Source organism: Salvelinus alpinus, chromosome 19 (genome assembly GCF_045679555.1).
Source record: "Salvelinus alpinus chromosome 19, SLU_Salpinus.1, whole genome shotgun sequence".
Taxonomy (NCBI): Eukaryota; Metazoa; Chordata; class Actinopteri; order Salmoniformes; family Salmonidae; genus Salvelinus; species Salvelinus alpinus.
The window spans coordinates 39,699,265-39,718,626 of NC_092104.1; the positions used below are offsets into that span (position 1 = coordinate 39,699,265).

Here is a 19,362-nt window from a genome sequence, read left to right on the forward strand (position 1 = left end):
GGTAAACACTTAAATACATGGAGTTTAAAGATTTTTCAAACAAGTAGTGCACTGGGCCTTTACTAGTCCTGTATTAGGGATGGATATATATCTTCAGCTCTGGACAATTTCTTGCACCACCCACACATCTGCAAAAAAGAATCGCAGCATCCCCACCCAAACTACTTCCCGCTGCTATGGTGGGCAGAGCACTGGATTCTTGGAAAAATATTCCCTAGAAGGTCATGTTCTTGTCGGGTGTCCACTCAAGCCTTTCAGTCCTTGAAAAGCTTTAGCTAGTCAGTAATTTCGGGAACACTTTACTTGACACCCAGCGTCATAACACATTATGACACAGTCATAACCATGTCATAATAGCTGACGTAACTTGTCACATCCTGTTATAATATAGTCATAACACTGTCATGACACATATATTTAGACCTGTTGTGACATATATTGCGTTATTTTATGGCTGGTTATGACACCTACATAAGAGTATAAAAACCTTGGAAACCTACCATGGAATTATTTTATGGCTGGTTATGACATCTACATAAGAGTGTTACCGCAATTTCTAAATACTTCACACATACATACACACACACACACACACACACACACCTCTATAATAACTTTCTGTGGTTTGTGGGTTGTGATTCTCTTTCAGGCAAACGGGATATATTACGGCCTTTTCCCTGTACCAAACGTAACGTCTGTCAGTAATTAAATAGACTGGCAATGTTCAATTCCTGAATCCTGTTATTTAATGATCACAATTACTGAAATTAACTTAAATGGAGTTTCAGGGAATGCCTTGCTGCGGGTGAAGCAGCTTTTTTGTGGCTGGTGGGACTGGTGCCCACTTGGAGATGGGCACCAGTCCTAGGACAAGGTTTGGGTAAAGAGGGTTGTTGTGACGCATTATTTTCACATCAAAAACACAAATGGTTATATGTTATATGGAAACAATTACACAGCTTGCTGCAAACGAAATGTGTGTAGCCTATATGTGCCATTATCAGTTGCCTGCGCAAATAGCTCAACCTTGGCCAATGAATATCGAACCAAATATAAACAACAAACTTCAATAGCATTTAAAAAATATTTATTGATGAAGAATAAATTACATTTGAGTTACACATAAGTTGTTTTTCCAAAAGACAACATGCATTAGTTTCCTATTCTGGTTATTGCAGGTAGATCATATGTTTTGAATCAACGTTATCGCAGCACAAAATGGGTTAAATGTCACGTGGTAGCGGGTGGTATCACTTGAGGCTATAAAATTTGTATTTGAAGAAAGAGAACAAAGAATCAGAACCTATATAAGAGTCCCCAAGACGCTGCGCAGTCACTCTTTGGCATTAGAGAGAGCAGAGAAGATTACTGCCGCTGCAATCTGCGTCCACGGGTCCAGAAGAAGATGATGATGATGATGCTGACTTCTATCCTTCTATCCTGCGTCTTTACGCTGCAGTGCCTCCGAAGCATGCATTGTTCGCCAGTGCCAGAAAGAAGCAGGTACCAAGCGGCGCCGGTGAGTGCAGTATACTTGAGTTTTATACATTTTCTTTGTTTGATAATATCTCTCAACAGACAAAATTAACTTGATAGTAATTACTGGAAGTTTCATCGGTATTGCAAGTCAACCATTATCCGTGCATTTCAAATTCACCTGCTATTTCAAATCACGCACACATGAGAGTGCAGAAAAGTTTGCTTAGTTGTCATTCCCAGTTTTCCAGTTCAGATTTTCACTGCAGTGGGGGAAAATCTTTTTTTTTTTTCGAATGGTCAGTGTGCTATACCCACACTACAGTTTGCTTGCAGTTATGAGTGTGCTGAGCCCTGGTTGACAGATACCAATCTGCTAAATGTTTAAAACCAATCTGGCAAACAAACAATCTTGTAGATGTTATGTTCAATATTATTAGAAGAGTTCTATGTCAATACTTAGTGTTAAGATGATGCGCCTGCCCAGTGGACAAAGTGTCATATCTTTCAATGATGACCAATACATGACAGGAGTAAATCACAACATAAGATTTAAACACGGCATCATTAATCCTAAACAAAAAGATGTCTCAGTCGAATACATAACCATCCCATGATGGGACTAAGTCTAAGAAATGTTTCATTTAGAAACTTCACAAAGCCGCTGCATTGACACTGACATCAAGAAGGCTTTTATTTTCAACCTTGGCTACCATGGCACAACTGAAAGTCCTGCAGGGTGTGGGGATGTGATCAATAGAGAAGGTAATTGAGTTCTTGTCTCTGCAAGGCAGGAAATTATAATAACTGGGCTAAAAATACATTTTGTCAACAACCCCATGAATGAGAGGATAAAGAGATATTGCTGATAACTTGCAATATTAGCCTACTGCCTCAATTACAGAGATTATCAGGTACGTTGAGATGAAAACTGAAGATTTTTTTTTTGAGGTAGCCTACTGTAAACCTACTGTATAAAGGACGAAGTATGGTAAACGTCTCCTCAATGGAATGGAGGAAAAGATGTTAGTTTAGTTTCTACTCTTCCTTTTACTGAAATGACTTGCACCTGCGATGGCAACACATACAAATAGTAATTCAATGTTATCCCACTGGTAACACACTGTTTGAATCAATGTTGGTTCCACGTCATTTCAATGAAATGAGGTTGATGTCTAGTTGGTAACTGAACTGAAAATCTGTAGTCTTGTCAATTTGTTTCCCATTGTTGACAAAAGAGTGGGTGATTATACAAGCACAGACAAGTTTCTCTGTATGTGGCATCTGGGTCAGGAAACACAGTGCCTGTTTGCTCTCTCAGGGAAAATGGAGGGAAGGGAACACGAAGGGCTCACTGTTTGGATATCTCTTTGTGAATAAAACGCATGTCCCTTGGTTTTTCGTCTTGTTTTGCTCCATTAGTTCTGTCCTTTGGCCAAACTGACTGCTAGACACCGTGAGACCAGAGAGATTACGAGCCTCAGTTAAATAGCATCCACCTGTTGAATTAGGCTACAGCAGCTCCACATCACTGGAAGGCTCCAATGGAATGAAAAGTTAGAACGCTTTGAAAATGAACTGATCGTATTCATTTTCTCGGTTTTTATGGTCCTCAGGAACCCTCCTCTGTTTTGCAGATGCTTTACAGAAACCAATCACCTTTCAAGAGGGAGGGTTCCTGAGGACCATAAAAACCGAGAAAATTAATACGATCAGTTCATGCAAGGTGAGTGGCATCATCTCCTTGATTCTCAGCTCAGCACGAGGAAGTTTGTTTGCAAGGAAAGATAAGAGAGCACAGTAAGTACCCAGGGGATTTGTAATATATCTTCCATTGCCTGGTGTTACTGATTGTGGCTGATGTATTCGATTAAGGAGGATAAGGAGGCAGATACCAATGAATGTATTGATAGTGGTGGATCTATCTCTCACCTCATGAGTTTAATCCTCCTTCCTGTTATAGTGAAATAGTTTGTCTTTATTTACTCAGTTGTATATATGCACTCTCCAAATCCAGACCACATCTGATTTCTCATGTAAACATTCACTCAAGAAGACCAGCTTCTCTCTTCATAACTAGATTCACTCCAGAATGCTTACCAAGTTGCTCAGTTTACAGAAAATATCCTCTAGTATTGTTCTAATAGGAACGGGTTTTAGTATCCTCCTTCTAAGTTTTTACAAGACATAGTGAGATCTGACAGAATGTCCACATGTTATAATGTCAGGGCTTTAGTATAGATGGAGAAACTTTTCAGAGGCGCCTTGTACAGACATGTTGAGTTGTGCTCTTTGAATATCACTCTGCCAGATCCCCTCCACTACATTGGCTCAGAGATCTTGTCATCACTGTTACCAGAAGCTAGATGTGTCCATACATGTAATGAATCCCCCTCTCAAAACGCGTTGGTTCACACACACAATGATAAAACAGCCTGAATCACCTAGATGCCCACTTTCGGGGTGTACTACTTCAAAAATGGGCTATTTGCATAGTCAGCAGAACAGAAGATGATGGACTGACTGAGTGGCAGCCAAAGCAGTGGAAGCACAACACCACTGTGTACTGGGTATACACTACATATGTACATAATTACATATGTGTCCAGCCTGTACGCGCAATGGGTATACACACAGAACATTATATACAATACATGCTGTAAATGTCAACAAAGGCATGCAAATTGAGGACAGTCAAAGTTTCCGGTTCAACCCGTGACACCATGGAAGTGAACTTTTACCTTTACCCTGTTGGGAATCTGAGGGGAGGAGCTGTGCTTTCTCTCACCTCAGGGGCTAGACTGGTTCATTTGATTGATGAGGGGGGATAACTTGTCAACAACACTCATTTATTTTCTCATTTCTCTCTTTGAAACATGTTGAGTGCACACTTCTACTGCCTGTTAGCCATGATTTACAACGTACTGTAGATAGCCCACACTTCCTTTCTCATGCTGTAAGGTATATATATCTTCTTATCACCAAACTAGATTAGAGAGCAACCCTAACATACATATATTAAGTTGAATTCCAGTTTGCAAACTCTACAAAGTGAAATGCAGGTGAAAGACTGAGAGTTCTGCATAGTGTTCCTCCCCTTGTTTAGGGGCACATAACTCAGGGTAAGGCCCTCTCGTTTTGAGGTCTGGAGCACATTCCACAAATCCTGCTGGACATTGTTCCCATTATAGTGGGGCAGCTAAGCACATTTTGTGATAAAAGCACCAAATTTGGCACATAGGTAGATTTATAGACCCTGAAAATATTTAGATATGTAGCCACCCCAGATTTGGCCCATGCGGGGCATGGCAGCCATTTTTCTAAATGGCCGCATAGAGTAATACTATTTTAATATTCAGAAGGACTATATTGAGGCAAGCACACCACATTTGACACAGAGGTAGATTTGTGTAGCCTGAAAAGATTAAGATATGGAACCACCACAGACTTGGCCCCTGTGGGCCGTGGTGGCCATCTTATAAAATGGCCACTGTCGGTAATACAATGTTACAACTCTAAACATTTTCTTTTGTAAACACACCAAATTTGGCACAGAGGTAGATTTATGTACCCTGACAAGATATATACATGGAGCCACAACAGATTTGGCCCAAGGGGGCCAAGGTAGCCATCTGAATTTGCTTCTGATATGGGCATTGCAAAGTAGCTTTAGTAGACATTTGTTACATGCTTATGTACCTGGTAGGATGTGAACCCCAGTCTCCACCTCCAGAACCAAACGTCAGAACCAAAATAAATATTCTGTGCTTGGCCTAGGGTGATTTTAAGCCGAATTCAGTACCTCAAGCATTCTACCTCATATCCACTACACTAATTTAAAAAATTGACCTACATGACTGCTGTGTTTCTGTCACGCTCGTCATTATGAATGGACCAAGGTGCAGTGTGGTAGGCGTACATTTTCCTTTATTAAATGAACACCGAACAAAAACAACAAAATACCAAACGAAACGTGAAGCTAATAATAGTGCTGACATGCAACTATCCATAGACAAGATCCCACAAAGCACAAAGGGGAAATGGCTGCCTAAATATGATCGCCAATCAGAGACAACGATTGGGACCGTGGATCGGACCGTGGATCGTTGCCGGTTTATCGTTGTCTCTGATTGGGAACCATAACAGGCCAACATCAACATATAAAACGCCTAGATGACCCACCCTAAATCACACCCCAACCTAACCAACATAGAGAATAAAAGCTCTCTATGGTCAGGGCGTGACAGTTTCCTTCTGTACTCTTTGTAATATACTGTGTGTTACTGTTAAACATTTTGGTTTTGAGGATATCCAGAGCAAGAAGTATAGACCAGAAATATGACTTAGTATAGGCGATAACTTTTTGTAGATTCAAGGTTTGTAAAATAGTGGCACAGTCTGCAGCCTTTTAGTAAAATGATTATGGCTCCATATCTTAATCTTTTCAGCATACCTCAATCTACCTCTGTGCCAAATTTGGTGTGTAAGTCTCAAAATAGGCCTTCTGAAATGTAAATTGTATTACCATCTGCGGCCATTTCATAAGTTGACTGCCACCACCCCCAGAGGCCAAATCTGAGCGGGCTTCATTTCTAAATTGTTTCAGGGTACATGAATATACCTCTGTGTCAAACTCGGTGTGTTTATCTAAAATAAAGTCCTCCAAAACTCTAACATTGTATTACCGACAGTAGCCATTTTGTAAAATGGCTGCCATGCCCTCCAGGGGTCAAATCTGGGGTGGATCCATAGCTAAATGTATTCAGTGTTCATAAATCTACCTCTGTGTCAAATTGTGGAGCCTATCTTAAAACAGTCCTTCTGAATTCCCAAAAAGTTTTACTGTTGGTGCCCATTTTTAAAAAAATGCTTCCACGCCCACAGTGGCCAAATCTGTGGTGTCTCCATATCTAAATGTTTTCAGGGTACATCAATCTACACCGGTGCCACATTTTTACCACAAAAATGCACAACACATTTTTGCAGCTATCGGTCACCCCACAACTCCACAACACGATTTCCTCACAGAGCAGAAGTTAGCTACCAGAGGAGGGTGGTCACTTCAGCAACATGGTATCTTAACCCAATGACAGAATGATTATCTGGTATCTATCGTTCATTTAGAAGACACTGCAGTACACTACCTTTTTTGATCATGAATACACCGCAATAGGCTCCTGAATTGCAATGCTGCAGGAGCTGTAAAAGGCCTGCAATTGTACAACTTCAAAAAGCCATCGAGACACTGTGCCACTGACAGAATTTCTCCTTTCTGTAATTTACGCTCGAGGTATGAGTTAATGAGCAGAACCATTTCCTCTGGGTTCTGCAGGGGGATATTTACAGTACTAGTTCCTATGTGTAATGATAACTGACAGTACAGTAAGCTCCAAGCCCACAATATTTTCAGGTATTTTTGACCTCTCATACTTCCACCTTCAGAAATATTTACAGGCAATCATGTTCAGGCAATGTTTCTATTTTTTATTTTACCTTTATTTAACTAGGCAAGTCAGTTATGAACAAATTCTTATTTTCAATGACGGCCTAGGAACAGTGGGTTAACTACCTTGTTCAGGGGCAGAATGACAGATTTTTACCTTGTCAGCTTGGGGATTCAACCTTTCGGTTACTAGTCCAACGCTCTAACCACTAGGCTACCTGCCGCCCCAATGTCAATGTATGCATGGATTATAATAAAAAGTAATGCATTTGTATACATATTTCTACCAAATCTGGTGTTCTCTAATGATTTTAAAATTATTTTTCTAATAAATGTTGCTCATGTTCCTGCTTTTGCAAAGGGATGGCTCCAGAGGTCTGATCTCTACAACCTAAAGAAGAGAGGAAGAGTCGCCCATCCTCAGGACACACTCAAAGACACAGCCTTGGCCAGAGGAGACCCTATAAGAGCAGCCCTGGTAACTAACAGCACTGAGGTGTCTAACCGCCCCCGCTGTGGCGTCCCTGACTACCCTATGCTGAATGATGTCCTCTACAGGGGGAAACACAGGCAGAAACGCTTTGTCCTGTTCGGGGTGCGCTTGGAGAAGACTGACCTCACCTACAAGTAAGGATATATTATTATTATCATAGTATAACCACACTGTTGAACGGCTTGTATGTATTTAGAGATGGACTTGGACCCAACCAAGGAAATATAATTTTATATATGACATGTTTTGGTGGATAGTTGCCAGTACAACTGGTTATAAAGGTACAGTATGCCCAGAATCCAGTGTTACTCTATCCATCATTAGTTAATTTTTTAAGTCCCCTGTTGAGTCACAGCTCGTATATTCTAACTCAACAAGGCAAGCAGGAGGTGCACTCTCATCACGTTTGCCTCAAAAACAAAGTGTGTCTCTGAAAAGGAGGGACCTACGATGTTATTTCTTTGCCTCCTCCGGAGACTCACGGCATGGAGTGTCTGGGCTGTCTGTCAGCTGGATGCTGCCTCTCTGTCTGTGTCCTCTGGTTCCTCTCATTGTGGCTGTTCTTTATCATAATGCATGGTATCTAAAGAGCCACTCAGAGAGAGGAGGAGAGGGCAAGCCATGATGGGCTAATGAGACTGCTGGAGTTGAGCAATACATTTGTCTCAATGTGCCCAGGGATAGGAGTAGGGCTCGCCTGTGTCATGGCAGTGTTACATTGGGAGCCCTCATGCTTAGGACAGTGGAATCACTGGGTTTGCCAAGGGCTTTCGTTTGGATAGTCGACTTAGGCATGCATTTGATATGAATCAACTTCTTTGATGATTCCCTAATTTGATTTTAATTGTTGACATAAGCTCTCTAAAGAGTTTCTTTGTTTTAATGTAATAGTCATCCTGGGTGGTTTTACCTGAGACAGCTCATGTAAAGGTGAAGGAAGAGGACTGTTATACACAATTATCTTACAGAGCCTGCGGGTCTATGTAACAGCACACCTCTCTGTTGATTTGATGGTTAGATATCAAATCAAATTGTATTGGTCACATACACATGGTTAGCAGATGTTAATGCGAGTGTAGCGAAATGCTTGTGCTTCAAGTTCCGACAGTGCAGTAATATCTAACAAGTAATCTAACACACAAATGTAAAGGGATGAATAAGAACATGTACATATAAATATATGGATGAGCGATGGCCGTGCGGCATAGGCAAGATGCAGTAGATGGTATAGAATACAGTATATACATATGAGATGAGTAATGTAGGCTATGTAAACATTATTAAAGTGCCGTTATTTAAAGTGACTAGTGATACCTTTATTAAGTACATTTATTTAAGTGGCCAGAGATTTGAGTCTGTATGTTGGCAGCAGCCTCTCTATGTTAGTGATGGCTGTTTAACAGTCTGATGGCCTTGGGATAGAAGCTGTTTTTCAGTCTCTCGGTCCCAGCTTTGATGCACCTGTGCTGACCTCGCCTTCTGGATGATAGCAGGGTGAACAGGCAGTGGCTCGGGTTGTTGTCCTTGATGATCTTTTTGGCCTTCCTGTGACATCGGGTGCTGTAGGTGTCCTGTAGGGCAGATAGTTTGCCCCTGGTGATGCGTTGTGCAGACCACTTTACCCTCTGGAGAGCCTTGAAGTTGTGGGCGGTGCAGTTGCCGTACCAGGCGGTGATACAGCCCGACAGGATGCTCTCGATTGTGCATCTGTAAAAGTTTGTGAGTGTTTTAGATGACAAGCCAAATTTCTTCAGCCTCCTGAGGCTGTCTGTGTCGGTGGACCATTTCAGTTTGTCCGTGATGTGTACGCCGAGGAACATAAAACTTTCCACCTTCGCCACTACTGTCCCATCGATGTGGATGGGGGGGAGTGCTCCCTCTGCTGTTTCCTGAAGTCCACAAACATTTCCTTTGTTTTGTTGATGTTGAGTGAGAGGTTATTTTCCTGACACCACACTCCGAGGGCCCTCACCTCCTCCCTGTAGGCCGTCTCGTCGTTGTTGGTAATCAGGCCTACCTCTGTAGTGTTGTCTGCAAACTTGATGATTGAGTTGGAAGCGTGCATGACCACGCAGTCATGGGTGAACAGGGAGTACAGGAGGGGGCTGAGAACGCACCCTTGTGGGGCCCCAGTGTTGAGGATCAGTGGGGTGGAGATGTTGTTTCCTACCTTCACCACCTGGGGGCGGCCCGTCAGAAAGTCCAGGACCCAGTTGCACAGGGCGGGGTCGGTCTCGAGCTTAATGACGAGTTTGGAGGGTACTATGGTGTTAAATGCTGAGCTGTAGTCAATGAACAGCATTCTTAGATAGGTATTCCTCTTGTCCAGATGGGATACGGCAGTGTGCAGTGTGATTCCGATTGCATCCTCAGTGGGCCTATTGGGGCGGTAAGCAAATTGGAGTGGGTCTAGGGTATCAGGTAGGTTGGAGGTGATATGATCCTTGACTAGTCTCTGAAAGCACTTCATGATGACAGAAGTGAGTGCAATGGGGCGATAGTCATTTAGTTCAGTTACCTTAGCTTTCTTGGGAACAGGAACAATGGTGGCCATCTTGAAGCATGTGGGGACAACAGACTGGGATAGGGATTGATTGAATATGTCCGTAAACACACCAGCCAGCTGGTCTGAGCATGCTCTGAGGACGCGGCTAGGGAAGCCGTCTGGGCCGGCAGCCTTGCGAGGGTTAAGACGTTTAAATGTTTTACTCACGTTGGCCACGGAGGAGAGCCCACAGGCTTTGGTAGTGGGCTGTGTCAGTGGCACTGTATTATCCTCAAAGCGAGCAAAGTTGTTTAATTTGTCTGGGAGCAAGACGTCGATGTCTGCGACGGGGCAGTTTTTTAATTTTTAATTTTAGTTTATCCGTGATTGACTGATGAGAGGGAGGTTATAGATATGTAACAATGCTGGTGGTCTATGGTGTGTTTCTACAGACTACAGATGATGGTGTGTGGAGCTTACAGTCTCTGATGTTTATATCTATATCTCTTCCTCAGAGTGGTTCGCTTCCCCTGGCAGATGAGTGAGGACAAGGTGCGGCGTGTCCTGCAGGAAGCACTGAGAGTGTGGAGTGAGGTCACACCCCTCACCTTCACTGAGGTCAGCAGTGGAAAGGCTGACATTGTCATCGACTTCACCAGGTACGCATGTGGTAGAGTAAGTGTATTCAAATGTCCGATTACAAGTTACTGAGTTACTGAGTCACTTTCCTGATATGGAGCTCTACTGTAGGTACTGGCATGGAGATAACCTGCCCTTTGACGGGCCTGGTGGCATTCTAGCTCATGCCTTCTTCCCCAAGACCCACAGGGAGGGCGACATCCATTTTGACTATGATGAAGCATGGACCCTTGGCAACTACATGGGTGAGTGTTTGCTTGGTAGGGAACATGCAAGAAGTATGAAGAGTTGATTTACATAGAGCTCTATGTAAAATTAGTACAGTCAGGAAGTAGTTGTCAGCTCTGTGGTTGTACTGTGTATCCCTGTAGGTGTGACCCTCTCCCTGTATCCACTGCAGGCACAGACCTCCTCCAAGTGGCTGCTCATGAGTTTGGACATGTTCTGGGCCTGCAGCACTCACGGGAACTGGGTGCAGTGATGTCCCCTTATTACAGCTTCTCCTATCCCCTGGAGTTGAGCGAGGATGACAAGCTGGGGATCCAATACCTGTACGGCCATCGTCCACATATCCTGCCCCCACCTCCACTATCACCACCGCCACAAATCCCCACAGAGACCAATGAGATCATTAGTAGTATCGTGAGTGTTACATCTTGCCATTCATATGTTTTTTCGGCTGCTACACAGGAAATAATAATAACATAAGACATAAAATACAACTGAGAAACTAGCCACACAAGAATACACATAATATGACAGTATGGAGATGCACTATTGATCCTCTTTCTGTTTCCAGCCTGACGTCTGCCAGACAGACTTTGATGCTGTGTCTATGATCCGTGGGGAGCTGTTTTTCTTTAAATCAAGCTATGTGTGGCGCATTCGGGAGGGGCGGCTGGAGGCGGGCTACCCCGCGCTGGCGTCCCGCCATTGGAGGGGGATTCCAGAGAGCATTGATGCTGCCTTTGAAGACCAATCAGGGAGTATCTGGTTCTTTCAAGGTGTGTGTCAGAGATGTTGGCTGTCTGCTGTGGTTAGTCATGTCTTATGAGTATAGGATTAGATAAGCCTCAAGTTGAGTACAGACAGGTAAATATACATGTAGACAGACAAGCAGTAAAATGACTGCATTATAGCGTTATGCCCTTTTTGGTTACCCAGAAAAGTGTTCTTCCAAGACCAAATGCAGCAACCTTAAGTAGGGCATGTCAACAGTGACAAGAGTGTTGAATAGCCAATAGTTATGGAAACTATGAAAACTTAGCCCAGATCCTTGCAGGGCCACAGCAAGGGCATCTAATGTATGAAGTTCTCTCTCTCTCTCTCTCAAAGGTCAAAGCTACTGGGTGTTTGATGCAGAGAGACAGATCACAGGGCCAGAACCTGTGCGGAGGCTCGGCCTGTCAGTCTCCCACATCCAGGCAGCCCTGCTCTGGGGCCAGGACAGCAGTTACAACACCTACTTCTTCAAGTCAGGCAGCTACTGGAGGTTCAGCCCCAAGGAGAACCGCGTCCACTCTGTCTACCCTCGCAACATGCAGGACTGGCGCGGCTTCCCCACTGATGTTGACGCAGCCTTCAAGGACCAATACGGTAATATATCTTATGAATGAATCACCCAATCAGCTTTACATTTTGAGGTGAGTCCTACATTGAAATGTTCCATGATGGAATAATTATTGGATTGTATTGAGTAGTCCTTTTCACTCGAACCCGTATACGGGTTGAAAATTGCAGATTCGGCCAAGGATAAGCACCTTAATTGGAACGCAGTGCCTGCACTGTAACATGCTATACATGATGTCAGAGCCCAGGGTCTCTGCTTCACAGAGCTGTATGGGTTTTGACTGACAGCTGCTCTGAACTTGAGCACAGCGCGACAAGAAGTTTCCCCCATCCCTCCTGCTAATTGGGCAACTTTAGCTAAATGTTTGTTGTCTGAGAAATGCTGTAAATTACGAGTGGTCTGTGTATTTTTAAAGATGAGACGTTGAGGATTATAATAAATACTGCTTTGATGTTATACAAGCAAGCCAGACACCAGTGAGTCCAAATGTGCACTTCACATTTCCATATCATAAAACTAATGTAATATACAGTTGGAATTCTGAACTTACATGCTCGCAACTAGATTTAGAATTTTGGAATATTGACAAGTGGCAGTTGGGATGTCGAGTGCGCAAACATCACTATGTTTGATGCACAGTTACAAGATGACATGGCGTCATACCCTGAGTTGTTCAGAACAGAATGTGTTTCTGTGTTTCTCTATTGTGTAGAAAATGAGCTGTGGACCACGCATCTGAATGCAGTCATGACTCCATTCTATGATCACCAAAATTACTATCTGTTTCTCTGAACTGCCTTGTGAAAGACTTACACTGTAAGATCCTATTTTATAACTTAGCTAGTCATGTTGGCAATAGAATAAACTTAGAAATGAGGCCCACCTGACCCAAATGGAAATTCATAATGGTCCGTTTTTGGATTGCGTAAAAAACAGTAATTATGGAAAGGCGGGGATGCAGGGCTGTGTTCCAAACAAAACAACTACAAGTGTGCTTGCTCTAGTTCCTCAATGGCAAAGCTAGGAGAGATAAAATAAGTTGAAGACTCTTCTTTGAGTCATAAAAGTACATTGAAATTACTTGGGAACTGTACACACTTTGGAGAGGTGTGCAGCCACTTGGAGACACCAATTAGTCCTCTCACCCAAACCCTTGTCATTTTTTGGTCTTATATTTCACCTACCCCACATTTTCAGGAATATTCTTAGCATGTTACTGAATGTATCCAGAATATTTTCAGATTTCTCTATCAATAAATGCAGCGAATAGTACAGTAAATGTAAAATGCACAGAAAATCTATCAAAATCAGGGCAATGTTTGGATTCAGTCTTGTGTCAAGTGAACTGTTGTGTCCTCACCTTTAGTCTAATAATTTTTCCATAATCTCCAAACTGTTCCCTTTTAATTGCTACCATGGTTATGCATATGTTTTCTGTAAGAAAGATTTCAATGTAGCCCAGTCCTTATAGGCCAATTCCCACCAGTGTAAGGAGCTAATAGATTTTTTTATTTATTGACAGGCTATGCCCACCTTATCCGAGGGAGGCAGTACTGGAAGTTTGATCCTGTGGAGATGAATTTACTAGAGGGGTATCCTCGCTATATTGGAATGGACTTCTTTGGTTGCCTAAATGCATGAATAATCAGTATTAAGTGATGCTGCTGTCTCAAGATCAAACCCAAGTCCAAGTTTAGTCCAACTATGCCCTCGTACTTATGGTCTTCAAATACAACATTGTAATGTTGTGCATTTTTTGGGAACAAGACCATTGCATCTACAGAGGCTTCTTCATCTTCTTCCAAATGTTGAAGAAACAAACTATTTAGAGAGAGACTATTTCTTTACTTGAGTGAGTTCCAAAAAATGTGTGTTCTTCCTCAAATACGTTTTTGTTTAATCATGATCTTAACACTTTGAATGGACTAGATCCCTTTTTCTTCTCAGGGAAACACAAATTCAGAGTTTGGACTTTATGTGCAGCAATGTACTTGTATTTATTTGTTACTGGGTTCGGTTCTAGGGTCAGAAATTGCGTTGTTCAAGACCATGGGCAGACAGTACAGTGCCATCTACAGTCCAGTACCAACCAATTGCAGGAGGTTCTTTTGAACTATATTATGATGTATAATTTACTCCAGAGATGTTGCAGCATAAACATGTTTGCTTTATTCTTAAAGGGAAATATGTCTAAGGCACTGCAGTTAAGGTGCTAAATCTGTTAATCACTGACAATCAGGGACACCTTTTGTTCTCAAATGTTATGAACACTTACTCAGAGTCTTATATGTATGACATCAAGTACATTATCGCGTCACATTTAATTTCTCTCTAAGATTACTATACTTAATTCAATAATGTTCCATCCATGGTGCTCTCAGTCAGTGCAAAGGGATGGGGTGAACTTGGTGTTGCATTATGTGAATCTAAGCCATGAGGATAAGTTACTTTTTGGTTCACTGCAGTTTGTCAGTGCAGGACACTGATATATCTGCTTTACTGTAAAATACACTACCGGTCTAAAGTTTTAGAACACCTACTCATTCAAGGGTTTTTCTTTATTTTGACTATTTTCTACACTGTAGAATAATAGTGAAGACATCAAAACTATGAAATGGCACATACTGTATGGAATCATGTAGTAACCAAAAAAGTGTTAAACAAATCAAAATATATTTTATATTTGAGATTCTTCAAATAGCCACCCTTTGCCTTGATGACAACTTTGCACACTCTTGGCATTCTCTCAACCAGCTTCACCTGGAATTCTTTTCCAACAGTCTTGAAGGAGTTCCCACATCTCAAATAAATATTTTGATTTGTTTAACACTTTTTTGGTTACTACATGATTCCATATATGTTATTTCATAGTTTTGATGTCTTCACTATTATTCTACCATCTACAAAATAGTAAAAATAAAGAAAAACCCTTGAATGAGTAGGTGTTCTAAAACTTTTGACCAGTAGTGTATGTATGTGTGATATTTTGTGTTTGACAGCCAATAGCTGCAGCCGGGCAGATAACTTGTTTTTAGTCTGTCTCTTCTAACATTTCGAGTGTTGACTATAGAGCTCAGAAGTATTTCAGGACATAATTGACCTTTAATTAAAAGAGCCATTATATCGGTTCTAATTACATATTAACATGTTTTTCTACTCAAATGTCACATTTACTATGTAAATACAAATATATGAATTCTGTACTGTGTTTTGGTACAAATAAAATATTTCAGCTTGAGTACCTTGTCCATTTTTATGAATCAGATAGATAAATAGATAGATGGATGAATATATACTTAACAAAAATATAAATGCAACATGTAAAGTGTCCCATGTTTCATGAGTTGAACTTAAAGATCCCAGAAATGTTCCATACGCACAAAAAGCTTATTTCTCAAAAATGTTGTGCACAAATTTGTTTACATCCCTGTTAGGGAGCATTTTTGCTTTGCCAAGATAATCCATCCACTTGAAAGGTGTGGCATATCAAGAAGCTGATTAAACAGCATGATCATTATACAGGTACCCTCTAAAATGTGCAATGGCACAGATGTCTCAAGTTTTGAGAGAGCGTGCAATTGGTATGCTGACTGCAATGTTGTTTTAGAGAATTTGGCAGTACGTCCAACCGGCCTCACAACCGCAGACCACGTGTAACCACGCAAGCCTAGGACCTCCATATCTGGCTTCTTCACCTGCGGGATTGTCTGAGGGAGGGGGAGGTGGTGGATGCTGGGTGCTGAGGAGTATTTCTGTCTGTAATAAAGAACTTTTGTGGGCAAAAACTCATTCTGATTGGCGGGGCCTTTTTTCCCTTGGTGTGATATGAATATGGTATATCCCATTAACCAATTTTCACCCAAAATGACATACTGAAATCTAACTGCTGTAGCTCAGGCCCTGAAGCAAGGATATGCATATTCTTGGTACCATTTGAAAGGAAAAACTTTGAAGTTTGTGGAAATGTGAAAGGAATGTAGGAGAATATAACACAATAGACCCGGGAAAAGATAATACAAAGGAGAAAAAAAACATTATTTTGTACCATCATCTTTGAAATGCACCAGCCCAGGTGCAATATACATTTTGGCCACTAGATGGGAGCAGTGTATGCGCAAAGTTTTAGACTGATCCAATGAACCATTGTATTTCTGTTCAAAATTTTGTATCAAGACTGCTCAAATATGCCTGATTTGTTTATTAATAACTTTTTATATTCAAAATTGTGCATTCTCCTCAAACAATAGGATGATATTCTTTCACTGTAATAGCTACTGTAAATTGGACAGTGCAGTTAGATTAAAAATAATAATATCAGATATGTCTATGTCCTGGGAAATGTTCTTGTTACTTACAACCTCATGCTAATCGCATTAGACTACGTTAGCTCAACCGTCCCCTGGAAGGGACACTGATCCCGAAGAAGTTTTAATAAACTTCTATAATTACCTTTTAAGACGTATTTTCGTTAGACCTATTTGTATCCTGTTGCAATTTTGATCCATTTAAGTGATTTTGAGTGCAATATTTATGTATTCATTCTCCCATGCATGGTTTCGCACTTTTAGCAGGTGAACAACCTCTGGGTCTGTCTCTGCCCTCTGGGGAGGGTCTTGTTCTTTTACTTGGCCCTAGTGATGGTGCAGATATTGGGGGCTGGCTGCGCTGCTCCCATTCCTGGTTCTCACTCCCTGCATTAGACCATCAATCGCCTTGTTCCCTCTGTCTGTCCTACCAGTTTCACTCCTGACCGATTGGCATACGTGATCCACCTTGGGAGTGCCCATATCAGCCGTGCCTCTTTTGGAGACCCCCCCTACCCCCTCTGCTCTACGTGGTTGATATTCTAGCCCCAAAGATTAACCAATTACACACGGACAGTACATTGAAATGGTGAATGGTTCATTAAATCAGTTATGGTTCGTTCTGACCTTTGGGGACAGGTGCATTTATCAGACCCAAAACCCATACGGGGTGCTGTCGGGTGCCCTGGATGCTTTTGGTGACCCTTTGTGGCCCTGGAGTCTCATTTGAATGTCTGATCTATCAACTTTTTATGGTAGTTTCTGTGCCTACCATGGTTACCACGAGAAACAGGGAAACAGGGAATCAGGGATCGATTCCGGAGAGGGAGCCTGAGAAACGGCTACCACATCCAAGGAAGGCATCAGGCACGCAAATGATCCACTCCCGATTTCGGGAGGTAGTGATGAAAAATAACTATGCAGGACTTACGAGTCCCTGTAATTGCAATGAGTACACTTCAAATTATTTCATGATGATCCATTACTGATGTTCAGAACTGATGTTTAGAAGCATTTTTACAGTGGTAAAAAACTTCCAAAAGTGTCACTACGTTTTAACAGTAAAATTTGACTGCCTGCTGTGTATTGTCATTCAGTGTGACATAATGCCCTATGGGGTGACGCCATTAAATGAAAGGGATTTTTTTTTTTATCTTGGACAAAATGGTAAAATAATTGTTAAGCATGAGGCATGTAACATTATAATAATACACAGGTAAGATAATTGCTTTTTACCTAGGCTTAGTGAAGTTACTGTGAATCTTACCCAAAATGTAATAGCGAGACACTTGGTTATCATCATAATACAAGGAAATTATCTTTTTAATTTGAAATGCAAGAATATGATTACAAATTTAAAGACACAAGTAACAAAATAATTAGTTTAAAAAATATTGTTTATTTGGGAATCATTAAACCTTTATATTAACATTGATTGTAATGTCACACCAGAGGTCAAATTCAAGCCATTAATACATGAAATGGTTCATTAAATTGGATATAAACTCAAAATTGAAGCGGGCGGTATGACATTTTGAGTTGTTTAGACATAGTTTATTGTAACTATATGTTTTTTTACTTGAATTTGAAAGAAAACACATTTTATTTGTTTTACTTTTGTTTTGGCCATATGGCAACTACCCATATACAGATAACTCCTTTTTACTATACATTATTTAAAGGTATACCATATTGAAACGGTGATGAATTCAAACATGTAGCAACTGGAGGTCCTCACCCCATTTCAGCTTTATTTCAACCCAGACCTGATCATTAAAAGATACCATGTAAGAGGAAACCTCTGTTAAAGGCAATGTACAGTTGAAAACAATTAGGCCTACTGTACATTTTACTGTATAGATTATTGTTGAAAACAAGTCTAGGTTGGAACTGTTGCTGTTAAAATACAGTTAATTTTTATTCTGAACTGGAATAAACTGATTGAAGCAAGATGCTTTTTGAGGCAAACACACTGACACAGTTCTGGGTTGCTCATCTACAGCAGGAGGCGGTCTCCTGCCTGGCTGAGAAAGCAGTAGATGTTCTGATCTAGTTTGGCACCACATACAGTCGGAAGTTTACATACACTAAGGTTGGAGTCATTAAAACTCGTTTTTCAACCACTCCACAAATTTATTGTTAACAAACTATAGTTTTGGAAAGTTGGTTAGGACATCTACTTTGTGCATGACACAAGTATTTTTTCCAACAATTGTTTACAGACAGATTATTTCACTTATAATTAACTTTATCACAATTCCAGTGGGTCAGAAGTTTACATACACTAAGTTGACTGTGCCTTTAAACAGCTTGGAAAATTCCAGAAAATGATGTCATGGCTGTAAAAGCTTCTGATAGGCTAATTGACATAATTTGAGTCAATTGGAGGTGTACCTGTGGATGTATTTCAAGGCCTACCTTCAAATGCAGTGCCTCTTTGCTTGACATCATGGGAAAATCAAAAGAAATCAGCCAAGACCTCAGAAAAACAATTGTAGACCTCCACAAGTCCGGTTAATCTTTGGGAGTAATTTCCAAACGCCTGAAGGTACCATGTTCACCTGTACAAACAATAGTACGCAAGTATAAACACCATGCGACCACGCAGCCGTCATACCGCTCAGGAAGGAGACGCCTTCTGTCTCCTAGAGATGAACGCACTTCGGTGTGAAAAATGCAAATCAATCCCAGAACAACAGCAAAGGACCTTGTGAAGATTCTGGAGGAAACCGGTACAAAAGTATCTATATCCACAGTAAAAACGAGTCCTATATCGACATAACTTGAAAGGCCGCTCAGCAAGGAAGAAGCCACTGCTCCAAAACCGCCTTAAAAAAGCCAGACTACGGTTTGCAACTGCACATGGGGACAAAGATTGTACTTTTTGGAGAAATGTCCTCTAGTCTGATGAAACAAAAATAAAACTGTTTGGCCATAATGACCATCGTTATG

General features: G+C 41.3%; 1 protein-coding gene across 3 annotated transcripts; it reads left to right on the forward strand.

Annotated features, from left to right (window-relative positions):
* Positions 1-1,295: 1,295 nt before the first annotated feature.
* Positions 1,296-15,344, forward strand: LOC139545566 (stromelysin-3-like). Of its 3 annotated transcripts, none has more exons than XM_071353491.1 (8): positions 1,296-1,519; positions 7,281-7,546; positions 10,413-10,556; positions 10,648-10,781; positions 10,937-11,178; positions 11,336-11,540; positions 11,872-12,132; positions 13,629-15,344. In XM_071353491.1, the coding sequence occupies exons 1-8, from the start codon at positions 1,406-1,408 to the stop codon at positions 13,745-13,747; spliced, it is 1,485 nt and encodes a 494-aa protein (XP_071209592.1). In that variant the 5' UTR covers positions 1,296-1,405; the 3' UTR covers positions 13,748-15,344. The 3 variants fall into 3 exon arrangements, with proteins under 3 accessions (XP_071209592.1, XP_071209593.1, XP_071209594.1); XM_071353492.1 differs by lacking the exon at positions 1,296-1,519 and adding an exon at positions 2,782-3,276; XM_071353493.1 differs by lacking the exon at positions 1,296-1,519 and adding an exon at positions 2,782-3,202.
* The last annotated feature ends 4,018 nt before the right edge of the window (positions 15,345-19,362 follow it).